Below are 25,571 nucleotides of genomic sequence, written 5' to 3' on the forward strand. Positions count from 1 at the left end.
CTCTATATCCAAGTGATGTTCCTAACCAAGTCCATCTAAGTTATTTACTCTCACACGCCGCACCACTTACTTATAATAGACTTTTAACGTAAGCCTCCCTTTCTTCGTTCCTCTTCAACGTAAAACTTTCCTTCTTCTCTGTTTTCACTGTGTTTTCGTCTGATTCTTCTCTTCTTTTTTTTTTTCAGATTTTTGATTTTGTTATGTTCTCCTATATTTTCTTCTTCAGACCTGCATTTACGTTGAATCGAATATATTATTCTTCTGTATATATCAAAACAATGAATTATTCAAGTTCAAATCAGTTGAATTAGAGCAATTTGGATTATTCTTTTGAATCGAATCAAGTGAACGAGGTTTGGATTATTTATTCTTCAACAAATTTGAAATGAATGGAATGGAATGGAATCTAATGCAATTGAATAAAATGATAATGAATAATTTCATTCTTCTTTGCTAAAATCACTGTTGTTTATGATCATATTATTTCGGTTCATTTGTTATTACACAATGGTCTTGTGTATGATAATATTTCGATTCATTGTTCAACAATTTTGAATTAAATAGAATGCAATGTAATTGAATAAAATGATAATGGATAATTTCATCATTCTTTGCTAAAATTAGTGTTGTTTATGAATTTGAATTTGGATAGAATGCAGGAGTTTCTAAATTTATACAATGCACATTTTTCGGTTCATTTGTTATTACACAATGGTCTTGTTAGAATATTTGTTAGAATATTATAATTAGAGTAACAAATCACAAGATATCAGAGATAATCAAAGAAAATCAATTATATTTATATAGAATACTTTCTGTATTTAATTTCCTAGAATTCTATATTAAGAGAGTGATGGTAAACAAAGGATACATAAAAAAATACATTGAAAATCTTTTCCTGCTTCCCTCTCTGTTACCTTTGCTTGTGTCTAACCTTTCCTAACCCTCGATACCATTTCAAGATGGTATCAAAGCGGTGTTAGATCTTGGGAACACAGAAACCAACATCATTGTTCCAATACCCTAAACACCAAAAAAAAAAAACCAAAAAAAAAATGTCATCTTCAGGGGATGAAATTAGCAACAACATGAACCAAAACCAAAACCAGAGTAACTCCTCAATCATTACTGATGAGCTAACTTTGCAAATTGCAAATATGCTTCGTAATGGCCTAGGAATTTAGCAAACACAAGCCAATCCTGATAATTTGTCAATTAGTTTTAAATTAAATGGAGACAATTATCCATTGTGGGCAACACTTATGAAGAAAGTTGTCGGTGACAAAGGAAAGAAAAGCCATCTGACAGGTATTCCCCCTGCACCAGAAGAGAGAGAACCAGAATATGAAAAATAGGAACAGGCAGATCAAGCTGTCTTTACCTGGATAATTCAAAATATTGAGACGAGTTTGATGAACAATGTCTCCCAATTCCCAACCGCAAAGGCTTTATGGGAGGGATTGGCTACAACCAATGGGAGCAGCACAGACACAGTACAAATCTACGATTTACACCGAAAAGCAAACACACAAAAACAGGGACAGGATACCCTAGAGGAATTCTGGAATAAATTACAGGCTATATGGATGGCTATTGACAGAAAACAACCGAATCCTATGAAGTGCTCAGATGATATTGCAATTTTCAACAAAATTAAACAAGAACAGAGACTATATCAATTCCTAACAGGGATAGATGAAAAATTTGAAGCCATTAGAAGAGATCTTTTGATGCAGGAGAAGACCCCTTCAGTGGAGTCCGTCTATGCTGCCGTTAGAAGAGAGGCGGCCCGACTCCAAATTTTGAAGCCTACCACCAACAGCAAAGGGGACACATCATTAGGGGAGGTCGGAATCGGCCTAATCGCAAGAAACAGACCACAGGGACAGGGATGGAATCGCTCAGAAACTGCCGGATGGCGTTCATCACAGCGAGACAAAGAAGACAAAAGCCACCTCCATTGTACTCATTGCGGAATGAAGAAACACACCAAGGAGACTTGCTTCAAAATCGTGGGTTATCCCGAATGGTGGGAAGATCCCAAACCGAAAAATCGCAAGGCCGCCACCATAGTGGGCACTCCGCAGACCGCCAGCAGCAGCGGTGGTGACGCAGGAAGAAAGGAAGAAACAAAATCAGCAGTTGTTCATGGAAAAGTTGCGGCCGCTCATGGAGGTAAAAGAAGAGAGGAGGCGGCGCATAAGGGAGAAGGAAATGGAAGTTCAGAAGAGAATGGGAACCCTAATGGGTCTCCTGAGCAAAATGGCCCACTAAAAAAGGAAGCCCAAATTCCTTCTCCCTATGACCTAGCCGAAAGCCCAAAATCTTTTAAAATATCCCAATCAGAAAAATATACCAGCCCAGAAAAATATGATCAGTGGATTTTTTATTGTGGGGCCACTGACACCATGACCCATGATCCTCATGATTTTGACAGCCTCTCCACACCTGTTAAAACTCATATTGAAATAGCCAGTGGAGAATTAATTGCGGTTCAAGGAGAAGGCTCTATTGTTTTTTCAAAAAAATTAAAATTAAAAAATTATCTCTATGTCCCTGCACTGTCATCAAAGTTACTTTCTGTAAGCCACGTTACAAAGGAACTAAATTGTGTGGTTCTCATATTCTCTACTTTTTACCTTTTACAGGACATTCTTACGAAGGAGATCATTGGGCGTGGTACTGAACGTGGAGGTCTTTATTATGTTAATGAGGTTGTTCACAAGGGACATGCCATGCTTGCTCACGGAACGGTTACTAGGCAACTTTGGTTATGGCACAGACGCTTGGGACATCCTTCCTTTGGGTACCTTAAGATTTTATTCCCTAGTTTATTTACTGGTAACACTGAGCCCATCAAATGTGAAACTTGCATTCAGGCAAAGAATCGTAGAGTTACTTTTTTCCCTAGCAACACTAGAGTCAATTCTGTTTTTTCATTAGTGCACTCTAATGTGTGGGGTCCAGCTCATAATTCTTATAATAATCAATTTCAGTATTTTGTGTTATTTGTGGATGATTTTTCTCGCATGACGTGGGTATATTTTCTAAAACACAAATCTGAAGTACCCGACAAGTTCTATGAATTCTATCAAATGATTCTCACTTAGTTTGATAAAAAAAATTCAAGTACTTAGATCAGATAATGGTGGTGAATTTGTGAACAAATCGATGCAAGAGTTTTTTTAGAGAAAAAGGCTTAATTCATCAAACTTCCTGTCCAAACACACCCCAACAGAATGGTGTGGCAGAACAGAAAAATCGTAAGTTACTGGAGATGACTCGGGCCATGATTTTTGATGCAAAGGTTCCGACACGTTTGTGGCCTGAAGCTGTTGCTACCTCAGCCTATCTTCTGAACAGGCTACCCTCTTAGACCCTCAACCACAAAACACCCCTACAGATCCTAGCTACTCAATCTGATATCCCTCCTGTCCAAATGTTACCACCACGAGTTTTTGAGTGCTCTGTGTTCGTCCATATACCCAGAGCTAACCGAACCAAATTTGACTCATGTGCTGAGAAATGTGTCTTTGTTGGGTATGCTATGCATCAAAAGGGGTATCGATGTTATAACCCAATCACTCATCGTGTACATGTAACTATGGATTGTGATTTTTTGGAATCAGAATATTTCTTCAGTAGCCAACTTAATATTCAGGGGGAGAAAACTAGTAGTGAACCATCAAGTTAGTTGGTTAACCTAAGTTGCCAAGAAACTGTTCCAAAAGAGCAAGTAGATGGAGCCAACGAGCATGTCTCTGTTAACGAAGAAGAGACCAACACAACCAATGAGCATCCTTCTGAGAATGTCCAACAAGAGGTAAGTGACCTTCACTTTGCTGAGTCTTCTCCTGTTATAAATGAAGTCACTAACAATGACAGGTTAGAATCGGAACCAGAACCTTTCACACTTCCGCCGCGAAGAAACAGAGGGGTACCACCTATCCGATATTCTCTAGAACATGTTCCTCGAAATTTAAAGTATCCTATAAAGACAACCAGAGAAGGAGTGGTAGACATTGCAAGAGCTTTCCTTACCTCCCTTCTAGCTGAAGACATTCCCAGAACAATTCAGGAAGCCAATAAAAAGGGTGAATGGCGAAAAGCTATGAAAACAGAGATGGAGGCTCTTGTAAAAAATGGAACTTGGGAGAGGTGCATCTTACCAGCAGGGAAGAAACCAGTCGGGTGTCGATGGGTCTTCACCATTAAACACAAAGCAGATGGCACCATTGAGCTATATAAGGCAAGGTTGGTGGCAAAAGGCTATACACAGACATATGGCATTAACTACTCAAAAACTTTCTCACCAGTTGCAAAGATTGACACCATCAGAGTACTATTTTCAATAGCAGCAAATGAAAACTGGCCACTCCATCAGTTTGATGTCAAAAATGCTTTTTTACATGGGGATCTGAAAGAAGAAGTATACATGGAAGCTCCTCCAGGGTTCTCTGAAGATATCCAAAGAAATGAAGTTTGCAGATTGAAGAAAGCACTTTATGGGCTTAAGCAGTCTCCACGTGCTTGGTTCGGAAGGTTTACAGTGGCCATGAAAAGGTATGGGTACAAACAAAGCAACTCTGACCACACTTTATTCTTGAAAAGAAAAGGAGATATGATCACATGCCTAATAATATATGTGGATGACATGATCATAACCGGAAGTGATTTGAAAGAAATTGCAAAACTGAGGAATAACTTGTTCAGAGAATTTGAGATGAAGGATTTAGGAGGACTAAAGTACTTCTTGGGAATAGAGGTTCTTCGCTCTAACAAAGGGATCTTTATTTCTCAGAGAAAGTACATCATGGATTTACTTGCAGAAACAGGGATGGTCAATTGTAAGCCAGCAGATACTCCTATGCAAGTTAACCACGGTTTAAAGTTTGAGGAAGGGGCTAATCTAGCAGATAAAGAGAGGTACCAACGGTTAGTTGGGAAATTGATTTATCTGTCACACACTCGACCAGACATAGCATATGCAGTGGGGGTGATAAGTTAGTTTATGCACCAACCTCAAGAGGATCATATGGAAGCTGCCATGAGAATTGTTCGGTATTTGAAGGGGACACCAGGAAATGGGATCATGTTCCAAAAGAATAGGCACTTAAACATTGAGGCTTACACTGATGCTGATTGGGCTGGTAATCCAAATGACAGGAGATCTACATCGGGCTATTTTTCTCTTGTGGGAGGTAACCTGGTGACATGGAGGAGTAAGAAGCAGAAAGTGGTTGCTCTTTCCAGTGCTGAAGCTGAATTTCGGGGAATTTCCAAAGGTATAACTGAAGTTTTATGGATCAAAAAACTGATGACTGAGATTGGTTTTCCACTGCAACTACCAAGTCAATTAAAGTGTGATAATAAGGCAGCAATCAGTATCTCAGAGAATCCTGTGCAACATGACAGAACTAAGTACGTTGAAGTTGATAGACACTTCATTAAGGAGAAGATTGAGGATAGCAGTGTTGAGCTTCCGTTTGTAAGGTCAGAAGACCAGTTGGCAGACATCCTCACTAAAGCCGTTGCAGGCAGAGCATTTACTCGTGTCCTTAACAAGCTAAGCATTGGTGATCCCACTGCTCACCTTGAGGGGGAGTGTTAGAATATTTGTTAGAATATCATAATTAGAGTAAAAAATCACAGGATATCAGAGATAATCAAAGAAAATCAATTATATTTATTTAGAATACTTTCTGTATTTAGTTTCCTAGAATTCTATATTAAGAGAGTGATTGTAAACAAAGGATACATAAGAAAATACATTGAAAACCTTTTCCTGCTTCCCTCTCTGTTACCTTTGCTTGTGTCTAACCTTTTCTAACTCTCGATACCATCTCAAGAGGTCTTGTGTATGATAATAATTCGGTTCACTCTTCAATATATAATTTTGAATTAAATAGAATGGAATGCAATTGAATAAAGTATAATGACTAATTTCATGCTTCTTTGCTAAAACTAGTGTTGTTTATGGATTTGAATTTAGATAGAATGAAGGAGTTTCTAAATTTATATAATGCACATTTTTCGGTTCATTTATTATTACACAATGGTCTTGTGTATGATAATATTTCGGTTCATTTTGTAGTCCAGGTGTGTTGTCAATGAACAATTTGTCTCAGAGGTTGGGATGACTTTTAAGACACTCGAAGAAGTTGAAAAGTTCTACAAAGATTATTCCAAACTTCTTGGTTTTTCTACGAAAATAAAGAACACCACTCGAAAAGGAGATGAAATTAAGAATCAATTAATTACATGTAGTAGAGATGGAAAATGAAAATCCAAGATATCTCCAACTCTGAAGATAAACTCCTCAGTAGGAATAAACTGTCCAGTCAGGATTTATGTACAATTGTACATATATTGAAGGACGTTGGTCTTTAGATAATTTCTGAAGTTATTCTGAATCATTCACATTCTTGCTATCCAGATCGAGCAGAGATGCTGAAACAACACAGGGAGCTAAGCATGTTTGTGCGTCGTACTAATGAAAATAACAAAGAAGCCGAAATCAGGCCGAGTAAAACATATCAGTCATTTGTAGCATCAGTGAGTGGTCAACGTGAACTAAGTTTTATTAAAAAAGATGTGAGGAATTACATTACAAGAAAAGTACGGAACATTTTCGAATAAGATGATGCCAAATAATTTGGAAAGTACTTATTAAGAATGAAAGAAGAATAAAAAAAATTTTGAGCTTAACCTTGAAGTTGATCACTCTATCAAAAATGCATTTTTGGCTTATGCAAGAAGCAAGGCTGCGTATGAGTATTTTGGAGATGTTTTTTCATTTGATACGACTTACAGCACAAACAGGTAATTTTTTCCGTTCTGGTTTCGGTTCATTGTGATATATTATTCGGTTCATAAGCATAACTAGTTTCGGTTCATAACGAATTTTTCTTCTGGTGTCCATTACAGGTATAATTTGGTTTTTGATTCTTTTGTCAGTGTGAATCACCACGGTCAGTTGACACTTCTCGAATGTGCTTTGACAAAAAATAAGGATATTCAATCATTCAAATAATTATTCGAATGTTGGCTTCATTGCATGGGAGAAAATGCACTAAAAGGGATTCTTACAATCAATATGTATCGATGCAAAAGGCTATTGAGACCTGTATGCCAACAACAATTCACAAGTGGTGCATTTGTCATATCATGAAGAAGAGACCAAGTAAATTAAATAGCTATAAGTGAGATGAAGAAATTGAACAAGAAATGAGTCATGTTGTTTGGAACTCGTTTACAAAATATGCATTTGACAAAAACTAGAATGATTTTCTCATGAAGTATGGTGTTGGAGGCAATAAGTGGCTTTTCAGGTAACCGTGGTTCATTCGAATTAATTGATGTTGTTATTTTTCGATTTAAACGGTATAATTTTCAGTTCATTTTCGTGTCTAATTTATTAATTGTGTCCCATTTTGTAGAGCTATATAAAGATCGTCATTTATGAATTTCAATTTACCTCGATCACCACTTTTGGGTCGGGATGAGAAGCCCACAAAGAAGCGAGTGCATGCATGCTTTTTTTAACAAGTTTATTACACACAATAGCTCCTTGATTCAATTTATTGCCTAGGAAGCAAAGAGCAAAGAGAGGGAGAGAACTTGATGCTGCAGATTTTCATACTGTGATACCGTATGCAACAAAATCACCAATAGAGACTCAATTTTAGCACATGTATACTCACAAGAAGTTCAGCAAAGTTCAAGTACAATTTAGAGGAAAGGTGAATTGCATCACAAGATCAACGTAGTCTGCTCTAGGTTTTACGGCATATGAAGTTGTAAAGCAGGTTTTTAACTCAACATTCAACAAGTTTGTTGTTACATACGATGCAATATCACACGAAGTGTCAGTGCTTATTGTTTGAGTCAAGGGGTATACTATGTCATCATCCTCTGAATACTTTAAGCTTTGAACGAGTAAAATAAAGTGGCATCGAAATATATATATTGGAATGCTGGAGTAAGAACATAAAGAGGAGGCACACACATACCAAGAGCAGCCAAGACGAGCCTTTATTGGAGTCAAAAAGCAAGAGATTTGATGATTTGGTGTTTCGCTCGCACAACATTTGTGAAGTTACGTCAGAATCTGAGGAGTTGATTGGAATTCTGCACCGGGCTTTTGATAATGTCATGGTTGAGATGCAAGAATATCAAGCGAAAAGTAAAGGTAAATATTCGTTATCTCACGAAGACGCTATATTGAATGATGTTAATGACCTTCAAAGTCCTCCACGTGTTAAAACAAGAGGACGTCCCAAGAATAAACTGAGATCGAATATGGATAAAAAGATTTAAATGCAACAGAGAAAAAGAAAAAGCCAGGTCTAAATGAGGTATCATTGGTTTGATTTTGATTAGGGAAAAATGTGTTTGTGCATTTTGCTAATATATGATTTTTTTTTTTTTGCTATTGAACTTTTTAGATGGTGGATCAATGATTCAGTCAAGCTCCAGCCTTTATCATGCATAGGATATGAATTATCCTGGAGAGGATGATAGAAGTTTCGGTGTTTATTAAAATAAATTTCGGTTCATTTGTATTTTAGTTATATAATGTTTTCCCCTTTGATGAAAATGATGGTTAATTTCTTATTTGTGTTATGTTTTATTGAATAGTCACATTTTGGTTTTTCAAATTACTTTCTGCAATTGTGTTATGGCAAACAATTTAGGCGTTTATTAAAATATATTTCGATTCATGTATGACTAAATTTCGGTTCATTTATGTTTTTGCCGCTCTTGAGGTTTGATAAATACATTCAATCATTTAGTGTGAACCTAGATTCATTTAAATTAATGTGATCTCAATACAGCCCAGACATTTTCAACAAATAAATCAAAAGAAATTTAAGAAAAGATTTTCAAATATATACATTAACATTAACAACGAGTCAAAGAAGTGTTTGCCTCTTTACAATTTCTTACAAAATAGTGTTCATTACAATTTTGCAGATTGAACCTATTTACTTTCTATATCTCCATATGAGAATTTATAAAAAGAACTTGAGAGGGCAGCGGATGGCTTTTGAATTCTTATGCCTTGATGACTTTGTCTCTGAATTTGTTTACCATGTCTAAGAGAATGGTTGGACCATATTCCCGCCTAAAAGCATCTACTTCTTTATTGAAAGAAATTACTTAATATGAACCCAAATGAACTAAGAAATAAAAAAAATTATTAATTTAGAAGTAGAGGATCAACTATATTTAATGATACATACCTGTTTCTAGTTTTTACATTTGTGTTTTCCTTTTTTTTTTTATCTTTTTGGGATAAATTATTTTCAGTAATTTCATGACATATATTCCGTAGTCACAATTAAAAAAGAAATAAGAAAGTAAAATATGATTAATAGGACAGACATAGAAAAGCACAATAAAACATATTAATAACAGTACTATAGCAAAGAAAGAATAATAGGAAGATTGATACGTTGTTCGTTGACCGCTGATCGTAATATATGGTGCTTCAACGCCTTTTTTGTTGTCCATCAAAGATTTTGCCCCAGCATAGACCCTCATTTGGGATACCATTAAGCCCTGAAAAGAATATAAAAAGTGCACTTCAATTCAGTAATTATTGAACGAAACCAAGCCTACAAACAATGCTCAATCAGGCATAAAGAGTGATTAATATGATTTAATTAGAGCAGAATGGCTAGAAATAAGAGACAACTTACAACAAAAATATGTATTATGTAAATAACTTACAACAAATTTATTCAAAGCTATTCTTTCCTCAGGTATATCTTTTTTTTATGGGGTCAAGCACATGAAAAACCTTCTTTTGAACATCACCAATCCACAACCACCAATGGCTTCCAAGGCAAATTAGTGCAAACAGCTGAAGTTTGGAAAAATGATAAAATATTTCAGTTTAAATAATAGCAAATGACAGAATTATTAAAGAAATTTTAGAAATCACAACTTACAATTAGATGAGATGCTAGTTTTTTAATTAAGAAAATATGGGTAGTCCTTAAATTCACTGATCTAGTAGGCCTTCTTAGTGTTTGGATCAATGTATTCGTGCTTATGCTTCCCCAACATGAAATTCAGCAAAATATACTAATAAATGAACCAAATTATTTAAGCAATAACAAATTTGGTCAATACTTATCAGCAACATCAAGTGAACCTCAATTAACACACAAATGAACCGAAATTAGTTTAGATATGAACAAGCAGTGAAAAAGACTCAATCATCAACAAAAACATATTGAATTTATTTTTGGATTCAAATGAACCTCAATTAAACTAAGAAATGAACCGAAATTACTTAAGGAATAAAAAATTTGGCTTACCACAAGATCTGTTGGGATGCAATATATTTCTTCATCAAGTTAGCGACATTTTTTGTTGTTAAGAACCATACACAGTGCGGAGACCAGATATAGGACCAAAATTTATTAGATATATAGGAATATAACTTTTTAGAAAAATCATTAATGTTAATGTAATAACTGAAGAATTTTCCGTATTTTCTACGTCTTGTTTGGGTGTTAAAGACAAGAAGTGGCATATACCTCCCCTTTAAATGAGTTTTGTGGTCCAACATGAATATGGTTTCGAACTCATTACTTGCCCTTTCTTTGTCAATCTTGATTTGCGTTATTTACTAATAACATTTTTTCCTCAACTCCTCTGTTATTTCGTTTTCTTTCATCGGAGTCTTGTACTCTTCAGGGGTGCTCAAACTCGGCTTTGCACTTGTTTCCTCTACATATTGCAATGTTGCTGTCACCCTAACATCCATCACCGCCTCTACCATCTTTTCAAGTTGTGTTACTATCAGTTGAGAGGTCGGTGAAATTATGCTAAGGCTGAATGAAGGTATGTCATCTTCTCAATGTCGAGGACAGGGAGAATTGTAAGATGACAGAGGAAAGTTTTCAAAACAATAAAAAAGTATTATGATATAACATCAAAACTAATCAAAAGGATTTTAAATAAAACTTACACATTAAGGCTAATTGCCTTGCAGAAGTTTCTTCGTGTGCTTGTTGTTGGGATTTCGGAGGGCAGCTGGATTACACAAAAAAAGTGTTTAAAAATCAACCAAAATTATTATTATATAACATCAAAACTAATAAAAAGTATTTTAAGTAAAACTTACTCATTTACAGGAACTTCTTGCTCTGATTCCCTTGCCAAAGTTTCTTCGTAGGCTTGCTATTGAGGTTTCAGAGGGCAGCTGGATTACACAAGAAAGTGTTTAATAATTAACCAAAATTATTATTATATAGGATCAAAAGTAATAAATTAGATTTTAAGTAAAACTTACTCATTTACTGGAACTTTTGGCTCTGATTCCCTTGCCAAAGTTTCTACAGGAGCTTGCTGTTGAGTTTGGAGATGGTAGCTGGATTACATAGTAATGTGTTTTAAAATGAACCGAAATTATTATTATATAGCATAAAAACTAATAAAAAGTATTTTAAGTAGAACTTACTCATTTACAGGAGCTTCTGGCTCTGATTCCCTTGCCAAAGTTTCTGCGGAAGCTTGCTGTTGAGGTTGGGGAGGGTAGCTGGAGTAATGTGTTTCAAAATGAACCGAAATTATTATGATATAGCATCAAAACCAATAAAAAGTATTTTAAGCAGTACTTACTAATTAACAAAAGCTTCTTCTGTTTGAGTTTTTGAAGGAACAGAGGTAAAGGTTTTTTTTTTGTTGCACAAGAGAATTTGGAAGAGCAATTGCAATAGGAACTCTAATGAAGGTAAACAAGAAATGAGTTAATGTTGAATGATTAGAATAGAAAAGTAAATTAAAAATCTGCACTAAGTGAAATATGCACATTGATTAGAATAGAAAAGTAAATTAGATAACTTGCATATCCAGAGGCTGAGACTGACTTTCTTCTCAAACTACAAGGATTTGTTCTTGACGATTGGCTGTTGGGCTACTGATAAATAAAATTCCGTGTCAATACTTAAAAATAATTGTTTCCTAAATTTAAAAGACCAATGTAAGTACTTCAACTTACATAGTTGGAGATTATAAATTCTGTTTTTTTTCATGCCATTTTTTCTTGTAAAAAATGTAACTGGAAATTCAGGAGTATTTTTTCTAATAAAAAAGATATGAAATTAAAATCATCAGCTAAGATATTCTAATTAAAAGTAGAAATAAATAAATGTTAAAAGAAATTACTTGGTATTGCTCGGTGCGTTTAGAGACCATCCCAAGCTTGTTTCTGTTTGAAACACAGGTTCACTTTCACTGCTGAAATTTACAGTGGGCAGTCTAAGCAAAAAAATAAATATTATTTATTAAAGCTAAAGAAATTACATCAGGTTTTAGAAAAACTTAGCAGAGAAAGAAAAAGCACTTTATATAAGAAACTGAATCTTACGTCTACGATACATCATATCGCACGTCCGTCGAGTCACAGTCATTTCTCTGTGTTTCATCCGGAGCAACATTTGTTTTTGCAGCACCGTCATTTTTTCTCTTCATTCTTTTTTTCTTTTTGTTTTCTTTTTTTACTCATCTCCTCTACTTATTCGCTTCTGAAAATTCATAGAAAAAGTTTTGATTTAAAATCAGGATGAACCTTAATTCAAAAAGAAATGAACCAAAATTTTTTAAATGATTTGAATATACAATCCATGTTTGAAAACAAGCAAAGAAACAAGCAGTCAAGTGAAACTCAATTAATTCAAAAATGAACTAAAATTATTTTAGATTTGAATAAGCAGTCAAATAGACTCAATCATTAACAAAAACGTATTTAAATGTATACAAATGACAAATATCAGAGCTATAACTAACTTAACAAGCACACATGAACAAGTTCAACAAATTCAAGTGAAACTAAACTAAATAAAACTTAATTAAACTTAGAAATGAACCGAAATTATCAATACTTATCACCGTCATCAAGTGAACCTCAATTAATTTACAAATAAACCGAAATTATTTTATATTTGAACAAGCAGTCAAAAAGACTCAATCAATAAAAATAGAATATATACTTATAACAATAAAATAATCATTTCTGAATCTTACTCATCTTCGGATTCAGTTTCAGTTTCCGAATCCATCTGAACAATCTTCCTTTCTTTGCTTTGTTTTTTCGCCACTCTTTGTGGTTGTTTTCTTTTCTTTGGTAGTGTCTTCTCCATTTTTTCTTCTTCTCTGTAATACATACAAAACATTTTGTTAAAATAACAATATAAAACTTTAAATAAATAGATCATTTTCGATAAGCGATGGTAAGAAGTATACTCATATTCAGAAACAGTTTCTTCTTCCGAATATGAATGCAGGATGACAAGTTTCTTTTTTACTTTCTTTTTTTCCTTCATTTTTCCCTTATTTTCTTCTTTCTCCCCCCCCCTCAATTCTGCTCTTTTCAGAAGTCCCTAAAACATAAGCTTATTTAGTTAGCACAATAATTTAAAAGCACTTGAATCGAAATTTCAAGAGAAATATTTTTTATATTTACCATTTAAGTTTTTGCCTCAAAGGTAATCCCGTCAACGAATTTCCTCCGTGTCCAGTGCGCGCCACCTATAGTGGCCCAGGAGCATCGTCTACTTCTGCATCAGGAAACTTCGTTCCATGGAAATATATTATCATTAGAAAAAGACACAGCCATCAACTGAAAGTTTCTGTCCTGATCTTTGGACTTTGTTCCTATTGATCAGGAAGCTCAACACATGAGATGTCCAATTCCATTGTCGAACTGTCTGCACATGAAGAATAGGTGGCTTATAGACCAGGAAGATTGTGCCTATTGTTATCGGAAACAAAAAGTATTTCTGGACGAAGATGATGAATGTTGTCTTGAATTTCAGCATGTTTTCCTCCCCTTCAACACTCATATCCGTCACACATTTTGTCAAAGACGCCAAAGTGGCACCTTTGAAGCTATCAATAATCTCCTTTTGCTGGTCAGTCAATTTGCTGTATACAACTTATTTCAGGAAAATTATCCCTTACAATAGCACCAGCACCGAAATATTTTAATATAAACAAATTAGTTCAAATTTGAACAAGCACTAAAAAAGACTCAATCATCAACAAAAACACATCAAATTCATTTTTGTATCCATAATAAACCTCAAATAAACTAAGGAATGAACCGAAATTACTTAAGGAATAAAATATTTGGTCAATACTTATCACCAACACCATAATATTTTAATATAATAAATTAATATAAAAATAACAAAAAAAAAATACAAATGTAAAAACTGAAAAGTATAATACCGCCTGAATTTAGGTCTAGTGCATGTCCTATCTTGGCAGGGGTTATGTAGACTTTTTCATAGCGCGAGTCCAAGCATGCATGATAGAGATCAAAGCAAAGAATTAGTTGCCTCAAGAGCTTGTGCGAGATATTCAATTCTGGGATATGTCTCAGTGCACTAAATCCCATTTCAACGATAGCTTTCTTTTTTTCACTCAAGTCGGCGAATATCCTAGCTATCAATCTCGTCGAACATCTCAAATCATGAGTTTTCTGCAAGAATTTGAAACATTATGTTATATGATATATGATATATTTATAATACAAACATAGAGTTGATTTAATGTGTATATGTTTACATTGTAATGTGACTTCTCCTTTTTTGAGATGGTCTTCATTTCCATTTTGGCTGTAAGGAATAAAAGATTTAGTCAATACTTAACGACAACATCAAGTGAACCTTAGTTAATTCACAAATGAACCGAATTTGGTTTAGATTTGAACAAAAACTAACTAAACAACCCCACACGAACAAGTTCAGTAAATTCAAGCGAAACGAAACCAAATGAACGTAAATTAAACTAAGAAAATGAATCAAAATTTCTTAAGGAATAAAAAAATTTGTTCAATACTTAACAGCAGCATCAGGTGAACCTCAATCAATTTACAAATGAACTGAAATTGGTTTAGATTTGAACAAAAACTAACTAAACAACCCCACCTGAACAAGTTCAGCAAATTCAAGCGAAACCAAACCAAATAAACCTAAATTAAACTAAGAAATGAACCTAAATTTCGTAAAGTATAACAAATTTCGTTAATACTTAACAGTAGCATCAAGTGAACATCAGTTAATTTACAAACGAACCGAATTTAGTTCAGATTTAAACAAAAAGTCATAAAGACTCAATCAGCAAGAAAAACACATTCAATTTATTTCTACATACAAATTAACTCAATTAAATTAAGAGATGAATCGAATTATTTATCAGAACCAATAAACTAACAACACAGTTTTATTTGATGCCCTAGCATCTTTGAAGCTGTCAACAATCTCCTTTTGCTAGTCGGTCAGTTTGATGTACACAACTTTTTTTAGGAAAATTATCCCTTACAATAGCACCAGCATCAAAATATTTTAATATAAACAAATCAGTTCAGATTTGAACAAGCACTCAAAAAGACTCAATCATAAATAAAAACACATCAATTTTATTTCTGTATCCAAATGAACCTCAAATAAATTAAGGAATGAACCGAAATTACTTAAAGAATAAAACATTTGGTCAATACTTATCACCAGTACCGAAATATTTTAATATAAATAAATTAATATAAAAATAACAAAAAGAAAAAAATACAAATGTAAAATCTGAAAAAAGTAAAATACCGCCTGAATTTAGGCCCAGCGCATGTCCTATCTTGGTAGGGGTTATGTAGATTTTCCCATAGTGCGTGTCCAAGAATGCATGATAGAGATCAAAGCAAAGAATTAGTTCCCTCGAGAGCTTGTGCGACACATTCAATTCTGGGATATGTCTCAATGTACCAAATCTCATTTCGCCAATGATAGCTTTCTTTTGTTCACTCAAGTCGGTAAATACCCTAGCTATCGATCTCGTTGAGTATATCAAATCGTGAGTTTTCAGCAAGAATTTGAAACATTATGTTCTATGATATATTTATAATACAAAAATAGAGTTGATTTAATGTGTATATGCTTACATTGTAATGTGGCTTCTCCTTTTTTGAGATGGTCTTCTTTTTTATTTTGGCTGTAAAGAATAAAAAATTTTGTTAATACTTAACAGCAGTATCAAGTGAATCTCAGTTAATTCACAAATGAACCAAATTTGGTTTAGATTTGAATAAAAACTAACTAAACAACCCCACATGAACAAGTTCAGCAAATTCAAGCAAAATGAAACCAAATGAACGTAAATTAAACTAAGAAATGAATCCAAAATTTTTTAAGGAATAAAAACATTGTTCAATACTTAACAACAGCATCAGGTGAACCTCAGTCAATTTACAAATGAACTGAAATTGGTTCAGATTTGAACAAAAATTAACTAAACAACCCCACATGAACAAGTTCAGCAAATTCAAGTGAAACCAAACCAAATGAACCTAAATTAAACTAAGAAATGAACCTAAATTTCGTAAAGTATAACAAATTTCGTCAATTTTTAACAGTAGCATCAAGTGAATCTCAGTTAATTCACAAATGAATCAAATTTGGTTCAGATTTGAACAAAAAGTCATAAAGACTCAATTAGAAAGAAAAACACATTCAATTTATTTCTACATGCAAATGAACTCAATTAAATAAAAGATGAATCGAATTATTTATCAGAACCAATAAACTAACAATACAGTTTCATTCAATGCCATAGTTATGGAAAAAAATAAGAAAAAATAAAATCAAAGAAATTCGATCTACTAAATGAATAAACTCGATCCACTAAACCTTAAACCAAACTAGTAGAAATATGAAATTTGCGAGAAATTAACTGAACGTAATAACAATAGTTTTGTCAGTACCTTGTAGAATCTGTGTTCTTCTTTTTGTTTATTTTTTGTTGATGATCTTAAACGCACCACTAAATTCTGTAGTAATTTTCATAGAGAATTTAAAAAATTTTTGAGAAATATTTGAAATTTGTTTGTTGCAGTTTTAAGTAGGAGATATGAACAGTTTTTCATATTAGAGCACAAAGAAAAGAGGTAACGTATTTTCGGAATTTTTTGGCGCGTGTACACGCTCTCTTTAATGAGTGGTTTTTGTTTGTTGGGCCTGCTTAGTTGAATTTAGATACAATAAAACTTAAATGTGTAGCTCAACTTAGTTGGACCTGCTTAGTTAAATTTAGATGCAATAAAGCTTGAATTTAGAGACTAATTTGATCAATTATTCATTTCAATAATTGATTTAAAATTTGTATCAAAATACTCTCTTTTCAAGTTTTTTACTAAAGTGTATCTCTTCAAATATATATTCCTATAATTTTATCATTTTTCTAGTTGTAGTTTTTCTTTATTATTTTTAATTAAATTTATTTTATTTTATCATTTTTTTAAAAACTTTTTATTGATTTTAACTTATACTACATTTTCAAATTAATCAATTTTAGTGAGAGATCGACTGTTTTTATGATATATTAAAGTAAAAAGTTTGAATAATAATAAAAATATTTAATATACAAATATTAAGATTCAATTAATCGAAACAAATTTTGTTTTATAGAAAACATATTTTGTTCATATAAAACGTCATATGACGCTTAAAGATAATAAAATTAAATTGAATCTAAATCTAAAGAAAAATATTAAATATATTTTATACTAAATTATAGGCCGAAAATAAGCGCATGTTAAAAATAAATTTTAAAAATAGGATAAAATAGGATATTGAAAATAAGATATAAAGGTGAGAGACATAAAAATTAGTATTTTTATATTTTATTTGATAATAAATTAAAATAAATTATAAAAGTCTAATTTATTTTTATTTTTATTTAAAAAATTTGGAAAAAATATAATTATAAAAATTAGTAAGAATAATAAAAAAATAAAAAATAAATTATATCTCTTATTAGTATCTCAACGTCTTTCCTATCAGGATTAACACAAAATACATTAGAATTATGTTACGTGTACACTAAAATTAGCTACTAAAATCAGTAACCAGTATAAAATACATGCTTAAATACAAATATACATTGAAAATAAATTAAACTACACATATATTTATACACAAATACATTAGTAACTGATTTTAGTGACTAATTTTAATATATAAATAATATTTTTAAACACACTAATTTAATATCTCTAGACATAATATTTTTATTCATATTTCAACTATCAAACACAATTTTATATCTTTATTTAAATGTCTCTATTTGAATGTCTCATACTCATACCTGTCAACAAACGCAGTATGCCTCATTTTTGCATGTTTATTCTGCCATTGTGTGCTCTCTTTTGTTTTGTTTTTTTTTTTTTTGTGTAATTACTTCCCCCATTCTTAAAATTTTATTGAATTTTTAATTCGGTCTATACTTTGTTTAATTAGTTTTTTATATTATATTAGATTTTATAATTAAATTTTTATCATAATAAAAATGTTGAAATTAATAAAATATTTATAAGATAAAATAGAATATTCAATTAAATATTAGATATATTTATTTTGTTAGACATAATATTCTATTAATTTTAATATTTTTATTATAATAAAGACTTAATTATAAAATTTGATATGGTATAAAAATTTAATAAAAATTTAATAAAATTGTAAAAACTGGTAAAATAATTAATTTTTTAAATGATTAATTTTATATTATTTTTATGCAAAATGAACACTGATTCTTAAAAAAAAAGTTTTATTTTATAAGACTCTTGTGTTAATGAATCACTTCATGCAAAGATAGAATCAAACTCCCGACTGTTCCACTAGCCTAAATTAATTTTGTGGAAACAATCTATAATTTATTAATACACTAACTTAATGGCTAATGCATAATATTTTTATTTATTTAAATAAAAAAGCTCATCATCATGTTGTCATCCTTATCCACATCGTCATCATCATTACTATTACTGTTAGTGTGTTAATTTACTATTTTATTTATTAAATATATATAAAAATAAAACATAAAATTAATTGAAATTTATTATTTAATTAAAATTTTTTGTGTACAAATTTCGCAAATAACATTTTTTATATACGACTTATATATAATGCAAAATATTTTAAAAAAGAAAATTGTGTACCAATATTTTTTATGTCCCATTAAATATATTATTTTATTTTTTTATTTAAAAATAATAAAAATAAATTTTTTAATATAATAAGTGACTTTAACTAAGAGGAGTTGGGTTTAAATATTGAAAATAGACAAAAAAAAATCTTTTTATGGAATACAGATAATAGAAGGTATTTATAAGAGATAATATTTAATTTATTCATTGAACTTTGTATTTAAATCTTAATTTAGTTTTTAAATTTTTAATTATCTTTATTTAATCTCTAAATTTTGTAAATGTAATTTATGTTTGTCTTTGAGATAATTTTGAAGAACAGACATTAACGGCTGACGTGAATAGTTGGATGACATGCTGGACTATATAAAACAACGTCGTTTTGATTTTAGTACTCAAATAGTCTAAAATAATCTCGAAAGTCGTATTTATTAAAATTTTTTCTCCTAAAATAAGTGATACGCTATCATATTTGGATTATTTGAGCGCCAAAATAAAAACGATATTATTTTATAAGTTATAACGTGACATTTGGCTGTCCATGTCAGTGCTTCATTAACGTCTGTATACTGAAGAAAAAAATCATTAGGGCGGTTGTTTTGATTGTCTTAGATGCCCAGATAACGTATTTGGCCTCCTAACTACTTTATAATAAGTAATAAGGAAAGGCCAATCCCCTATCCAATTTCGAGGGACGAGGAACTGCTATTCTTTTTCATTTCGAATGCAGTGGACAGTCAGGAGGTACACTAGCTGGCAGGATTGCTTTTGAATCGAAAGACGTTAAACAACAACAACAAGCACTCAAGCTACAAGAGAAGAGGAAGAGCTACAACTGCTACAATCGAAATGCCGATACACTAAAAGGATTAAGGCATCAGAGAAAAGGAATGATTTGACTCCTCAATTACCAAGTGTGGGTAAGGTCGCAAAGCTAGGAAAGAATGAAATTTCGTATGTTGACAGGGATTTCACTTTAATATTGATAAATGATAAAGCTCTGGAAGTCAGAGAGGGAAGAAAAGCAGTTCGAAAGAAAGAATCTTGCGGTGCTAGGCTTATTGATTATCAACCAAGTCCTGCTTAATCGATTCAAATTAAAATAGCAATTAAACCATGTTCCTGGGGAAGCCCTAGCCTTGAAAGAAGGGGGCTTTACTAATATAGAATATAGAAATAGAAATCAGATAAAGATGCCTAGTCTGCGTTGTTAGAATCCATTGGAGAAAGGCTTGCTCACTTCTTCATCTGTGAGATGATCGTATTATAATAATGTATGTAAATGGGATTGGACCTTACTTCGATCTTTTCTCGTATCGTTTTTTGTGGATTAGCATCTCGAGGTCCTTTGATGGGCATAAAGAAATCGTCTTGATAGCAACTGCCAAACCAATAGAACAAGGGTTAAGAAGCTGGTCCTTAACAAGTAGAAAGTCACTATTTTTAGATTTTTTTTTTCTAGTGGTTTTCCGGGACACCGAAGGTGGCAACCCGCACAATGGGTTCATCCTTCTCCGTCTGCAGCGCTTGCAGCCTCCTCTCCAAATTGCTTATGTCCTCTCTGGCAGCGGCAATGCGCGCTTCTTTTCTTGCAGGATCTCCTCCGCTGAGGTCACATTCATTGATAGAGGAGGTGTGGGCCCTTAGAACGCCTTTTCTTGACATCATTAGTCTCAGTCGAGCTTCAATCCTCTTCGCTTTCACTTTCTTTGAAGGCCGGTCCCAAGGCAATTCAAGGGATGGGGCTGTAACCAACCCCAAAGGATAAGAGGATACGAGTGAACCCGCCTGCCCGAGTCTGAGTTGACGAGGTGAAAGAGTTCAGACTATGACAGTTCAGGCCGGTGGAAGCCAATGAAAGGGAGAAGCGTTCCAGGATTGGATTTCATATTCGAATAAACCTTGTAATTGTAAGAAAGTAGGCTTTTTAACGATGGTCTAGCAAACGAAAAATTTGGATAGGATCCAACCAATGGATCAATGGGATCTCCCCCTTTCAAAATCGGATGTGAAAGTTTCCTTTCATCCGGCTTAAATAATTAAGTCCAAAATAAAGAATAACGAATTTCTGCGTTCAAATTCTATAAAATGGAGAATCAAATAATCTACAAATTTTTACTCTTTACTCAAGTTATCACTAAAGAAAAACCCAATAACTTTTCATTGTTGATGAACTCCTTTTCTCAATTATCACAGAAAAAGAGGTATAAAATTTTTGAGTAGTCTACTCCCCTCGAATGGAGAATCTCCTTCATTTTTAATTGAAATTAAAAGAGTATCCCTAAATTCATAAAATATTTGCTTGTCTATCTTATGTATAATTTCATGTGATCTTTTAGGCCCAGACTTAACCTCGTTGGTGGCCTGCCTGGAGGCATTCTGTTTAGTTTTAGTTTAGGCTGCCAAAGCCTTTTATTTGCCTTTCATGCTTGCCCCAACAGCTGTAGCTAAACTATTGTTGAGTACCCAGATTCTTCAACCCCGACCTCAAGAGAATTCGGGGAAAGCTCAATATCAAAAGAAGCTTGACCGGTAGCTATCGGGGTTTGGGATATCTTTTTTGTTTGGGGCTAAGGCCTGTAGCTATCGGAGTTTCACTCTTCTCTTCACCAGAATTGGAATCTACTTCACTAAATGAAACAAAGATCAAATCTTCCTAAGCCTAAACTTGCGGAATAAATCCCTACTTTATTGAATGGAATACTGGGTCTTTCTCGGAAAGCAGTAAACGAGGGAACGGAACTCGACTTAGAGGAAAGAGAGAATTTCATTTGCCTTTCTTTCTCTAAAGACTAGTTCTCACTTCTGATATCTCCAGGTGTTGTCACCAAAAACCTTCCCCAATTGACAGAATGTCCCGCTACTGACACTTGAAAAAGCTACTTTCAAGGTCTCGTCGCTTCGGTGAATCACTTGAGCCCTAATACATTTTCAGTGCCATGGAGCTAGACCAATGAGCTATTACGCTTTCTTCAAAGGATGGCTACTTCCAAGCCCACCTCCTGGTTGTCATCGCTCGATCACTTCCTTTTCCACTAAGTAATTGCTCAGGGACCTTAGCGTACGATCTGGGCTGTTTCCTCTCGACTTTGGATCTTAGCACCCTAAAAGTCTGTCTGTACAAACGATCTAGGCCTGTATTCGGAGTTTCCCTGGGGTTGGTACAATCCTATGCTTTTCAAAGGCTAAGGGATAAAATTTTTACCAGGGTGAACAACCTGGATGAAAACTCCACTACTTAATCCACTGGCGTGGTGCTACTGGATGCTTCTGATCAATAGAACAGTAAGAAGGGGGAATCAAACTTATGATGAGCATCTATTTGAGTCGATCATTTTCAAGATCTAATTCCAGTTTATTCTTATGTAGTAGAAAGCCCTTACAATCTGAAGTGCCATTTCAAATCAAACAAGTGAGGAAGCCATTCCTATTAGGAAGTTTCTAGCCATCTTTCTTGAGGAGCGAGAAAAAGAGAGGAAATGGACTATCTGGAGGTCTGTAACCTAGTAGCGTAGCCGCCTCCTACCCCGTTCAATAGAATGAATTTGACTCGTGAAGGGAAGAAGGCTCATTCATAGCATTCACTTGTTGGGTTCGGGCGGGCTTCTTTCTTTCCCGGAACTCGCACTCGGACTAAAACCTGTCCTCCACCATACCATGGACTCTACACTACATACTTGATTGACTGGTTTAGTAGACCGACACCTATGTGCTAATTATTTTATTGGTGACCTGGGACCCCCAGAATTTGTATGAAAGAAGAGCCTACAGGAGTGCCAATCAACCAAGCCACCAAGTTTGAGAATAAGGTGGGATCCCTGGATCTAGTGGCAAATGAATCACTAATCAAAAAGAGGATTTTGGAGAGATTCTTCATCGATCTAGTGGCCGGCCACTTAGGAGCCGTGCGAGATGAAAGTCTCATGCACGGTTTTGAATGAGAGAAAGAAGCCCTTGTCCCTTTCTCTCCCTGTTTGCCTCACCTAAAAAGCCTAAAAAGGCAGGAGGCCTATCTTTTCTTTCTTTTTGCCATTGGAGATTGGAGCACGCCTTTCGCTAGGAAGGGATCTGTTACGAGTACGAAATGCTTTTCACATACAAGTTGGATAGCGCAATAAGACAGTTACACTCCTCCGCCTGGCGACTTGTGTAAGGGCATGCAGAGTTGGAACCTCACTGGCTTGACTTAAGAATGCCAACTCACTTTGATAGCCGAGAGAAGCCATCTCTATGGACGAAATAATCTTCTCGGCTTCGAGGAACTTTCTATGTTGCTCCCCCCTTCTTAGTCAATGGGAGAGGGAGGAGTCTATCCTGGAGGCTTCTTGGCCTTGCTTTCCTCTTGTCTATCTTGTCTGTTTCTGAAGATATATTTATGATTTTATAAGGAACTCAACTCATTCGTGTACTGATTCTGATTTTCCTCCCACTTTTATAGCCTTTGAAATAGAAAGCAGTAAAGAAGAAAGTCAACCTCTAAGTCATCTACTGCCCTAACTAAACCACCAAGAGCAAAAAATCCCTCATATTATCCAAATATATAAATCTTGGTAAAAAAAAATCGATGTATGTCTTTGTGTTCCACCCAGCTATGATGCATGACAGAAGAGAGCGAACACAAGCTCAAAATTAGCCTTCTAAGCAATCGATGTGTTCGAGAATTCTTAAGATTTACTGCAGTTTGAGCAGAGAAGAAAGGGTGGTCATAGATCAGAGGCATGATGGTAGGCGTAATCCAGTAGTCGGCGAACTCGCATTCAAATTAGATATTTGAAAATCTCGGGATTGCTTCAATGGCAGAAGCCAGAAGAGTGAATTAAAAAAGCTATCGATAGAGTGAAAGCAAGCATGCCGAAGGCTGCGCCCCAGTTGTACACTCCCTTCGTTCTACGAACCTTTGTTGATTCTGAACTTCGTTCGCGAAGGAACCGGACGTTTGACGAGCCAACCTTTTTTTATGCGCCGCTTTACCTTCTTTTTTTTTTGCTGCCTCTTTCTGCTAGTAAAGCTCGTCGGGCCAAACTAGATGAGCACGCGATCATCGAAGAGTCAGTGGTCGAAAGGGACTACAAGATCTTTTTAAGCTGGGGCTCTAGCACTAAATCTTAGTACTTGCTTGATTCCGGGCATCTTAAGATAAAAGGCGAGAATAGCTCAGATGGGAAGACCCTGCTAGTGAGGTCCATATCGGTAATAGAAAGACCTGCCATCAAAAGCATTCGGAGCAGAAGTAGACCCTTCTCCCGCCATAATAGCACCACCTAGCTTCCTCTTCGGACTCAGAATATGGCACCAAAGAGGAGGGTTCGCCCATAGTAGAAGAAAGTCTGCTACCGCCAACGAATATGAAAAGGCCTTTTTCTTAGAGGCTTCACTATTTGTGAGTTTTCCGTTCCGCATCAGCAGCCTATAGCAGGAGCAGCAGGTGTGGAAGGTCTTACTTTGGAAGCCGCTAACGCTAATACAGCTAGCGCTCTTTATGAAAAGAACGCGTTTATCCTTAAGATATAGGAGGGCTACTTACTGGTGAAACACTTTGAAGGAAAGGTACAGAATCTAAGTCCTAGGCCACAACAGCACCTCTTTATCCCGAATCTTTTCTTTTTCCTCATCAGCTTTCGAGCCCCTTTCTACAAAATCTCTTGTTGTCTTTTCCCGGTTGGAATCCTAGGCATTGATTCTTTCAAACTGCCCGATTTGATCTACCCCCTCATCTCTTCATCACTAGATAGATAATCAACTAGAAAAGCCGATAGCACAAACTTAACATCAGAATCGATGGGCGTATAATGAAGCGAACGCAACATGTGTGTCGCCTTTACGACAAGGATTCTAGAAACTGATGAGTCGTGTTTGCAAGATTTAAGAATTAAATAAAGATAATTAAAACTTTAAAGATTAAATTAAAATTTGTGTATAAGTTCAGATACCAAATTAAATATTATTTTGTATTTTCAAAATGAAAAATTGTATACTAATTTTTTTATATTTCTATTATATATGAGATAAGATATAAAAGTATGAAAGTATATACCATAGACAGTATAACTTTGAATCTTTTAAAGTAAAAAAATTGATAAAATAATAAAATAAAAAATTAATCACCGTTAATTTTATAATTTTCATAAAATGTATATTTTTATTATTTTAATTTAAGAATAATTAATTTCTCATTTTATCACTTTATCAATTTTATAAGTTTAGAGGATATGAATCCAGACAATATAGGTTAAATTAAAATATCTTTAATTCTTTATGCACTTTATTATACAAATTAACTAGTAATGGATACTACAACAAGAATTTGGATTTTCTAAATTTTAAATTTATACTTTAGAGAGTAAAGTGTGATCTTCTATATTTGAATGGTAGAAGAATCCAACTCCCTACATAAAGACTTTATAATCGTCTTCATGTGAATATATTTTTTTTATTCTAGATGATAGATTGTATGGTTAGATTTTGATATTTACAAAGTGTTATCTTTATTCAAAGTGTGGCTAAATAAATAAACCACATTTTTAAACAAAACATCTTTATAAAAAGATATTTTTGCCATCTTCATTTGAGTAGT

The 25,571-nt window shown here is 33.8% G+C and overlaps 1 protein-coding gene across 1 annotated transcript; it reads left to right on the forward strand.

Annotated features, from left to right (window-relative positions):
* The first annotated feature begins 1,415 nt into the window (after positions 1–1,415).
* On the forward strand, positions 1,416–5,011 carry LOC140181476 (uncharacterized). The gene is made up of 3 exons (XM_072225080.1): positions 1,416–2,516; positions 2,652–2,809; positions 3,712–5,011. Exons 1-3 carry the CDS (start codon positions 1,416–1,418, stop codon positions 5,009–5,011), a joined length of 2,559 nt encoding a protein of 852 aa, XP_072081181.1.
* The last annotated feature ends 20,560 nt before the right edge of the window (positions 5,012–25,571 follow it).

This window comes from Arachis hypogaea, chromosome 18 (assembly GCF_003086295.3).
Source record: "Arachis hypogaea cultivar Tifrunner chromosome 18, arahy.Tifrunner.gnm2.J5K5, whole genome shotgun sequence".
Lineage (NCBI taxonomy): Eukaryota > Viridiplantae > Streptophyta > Magnoliopsida > Fabales > Fabaceae > Arachis > Arachis hypogaea.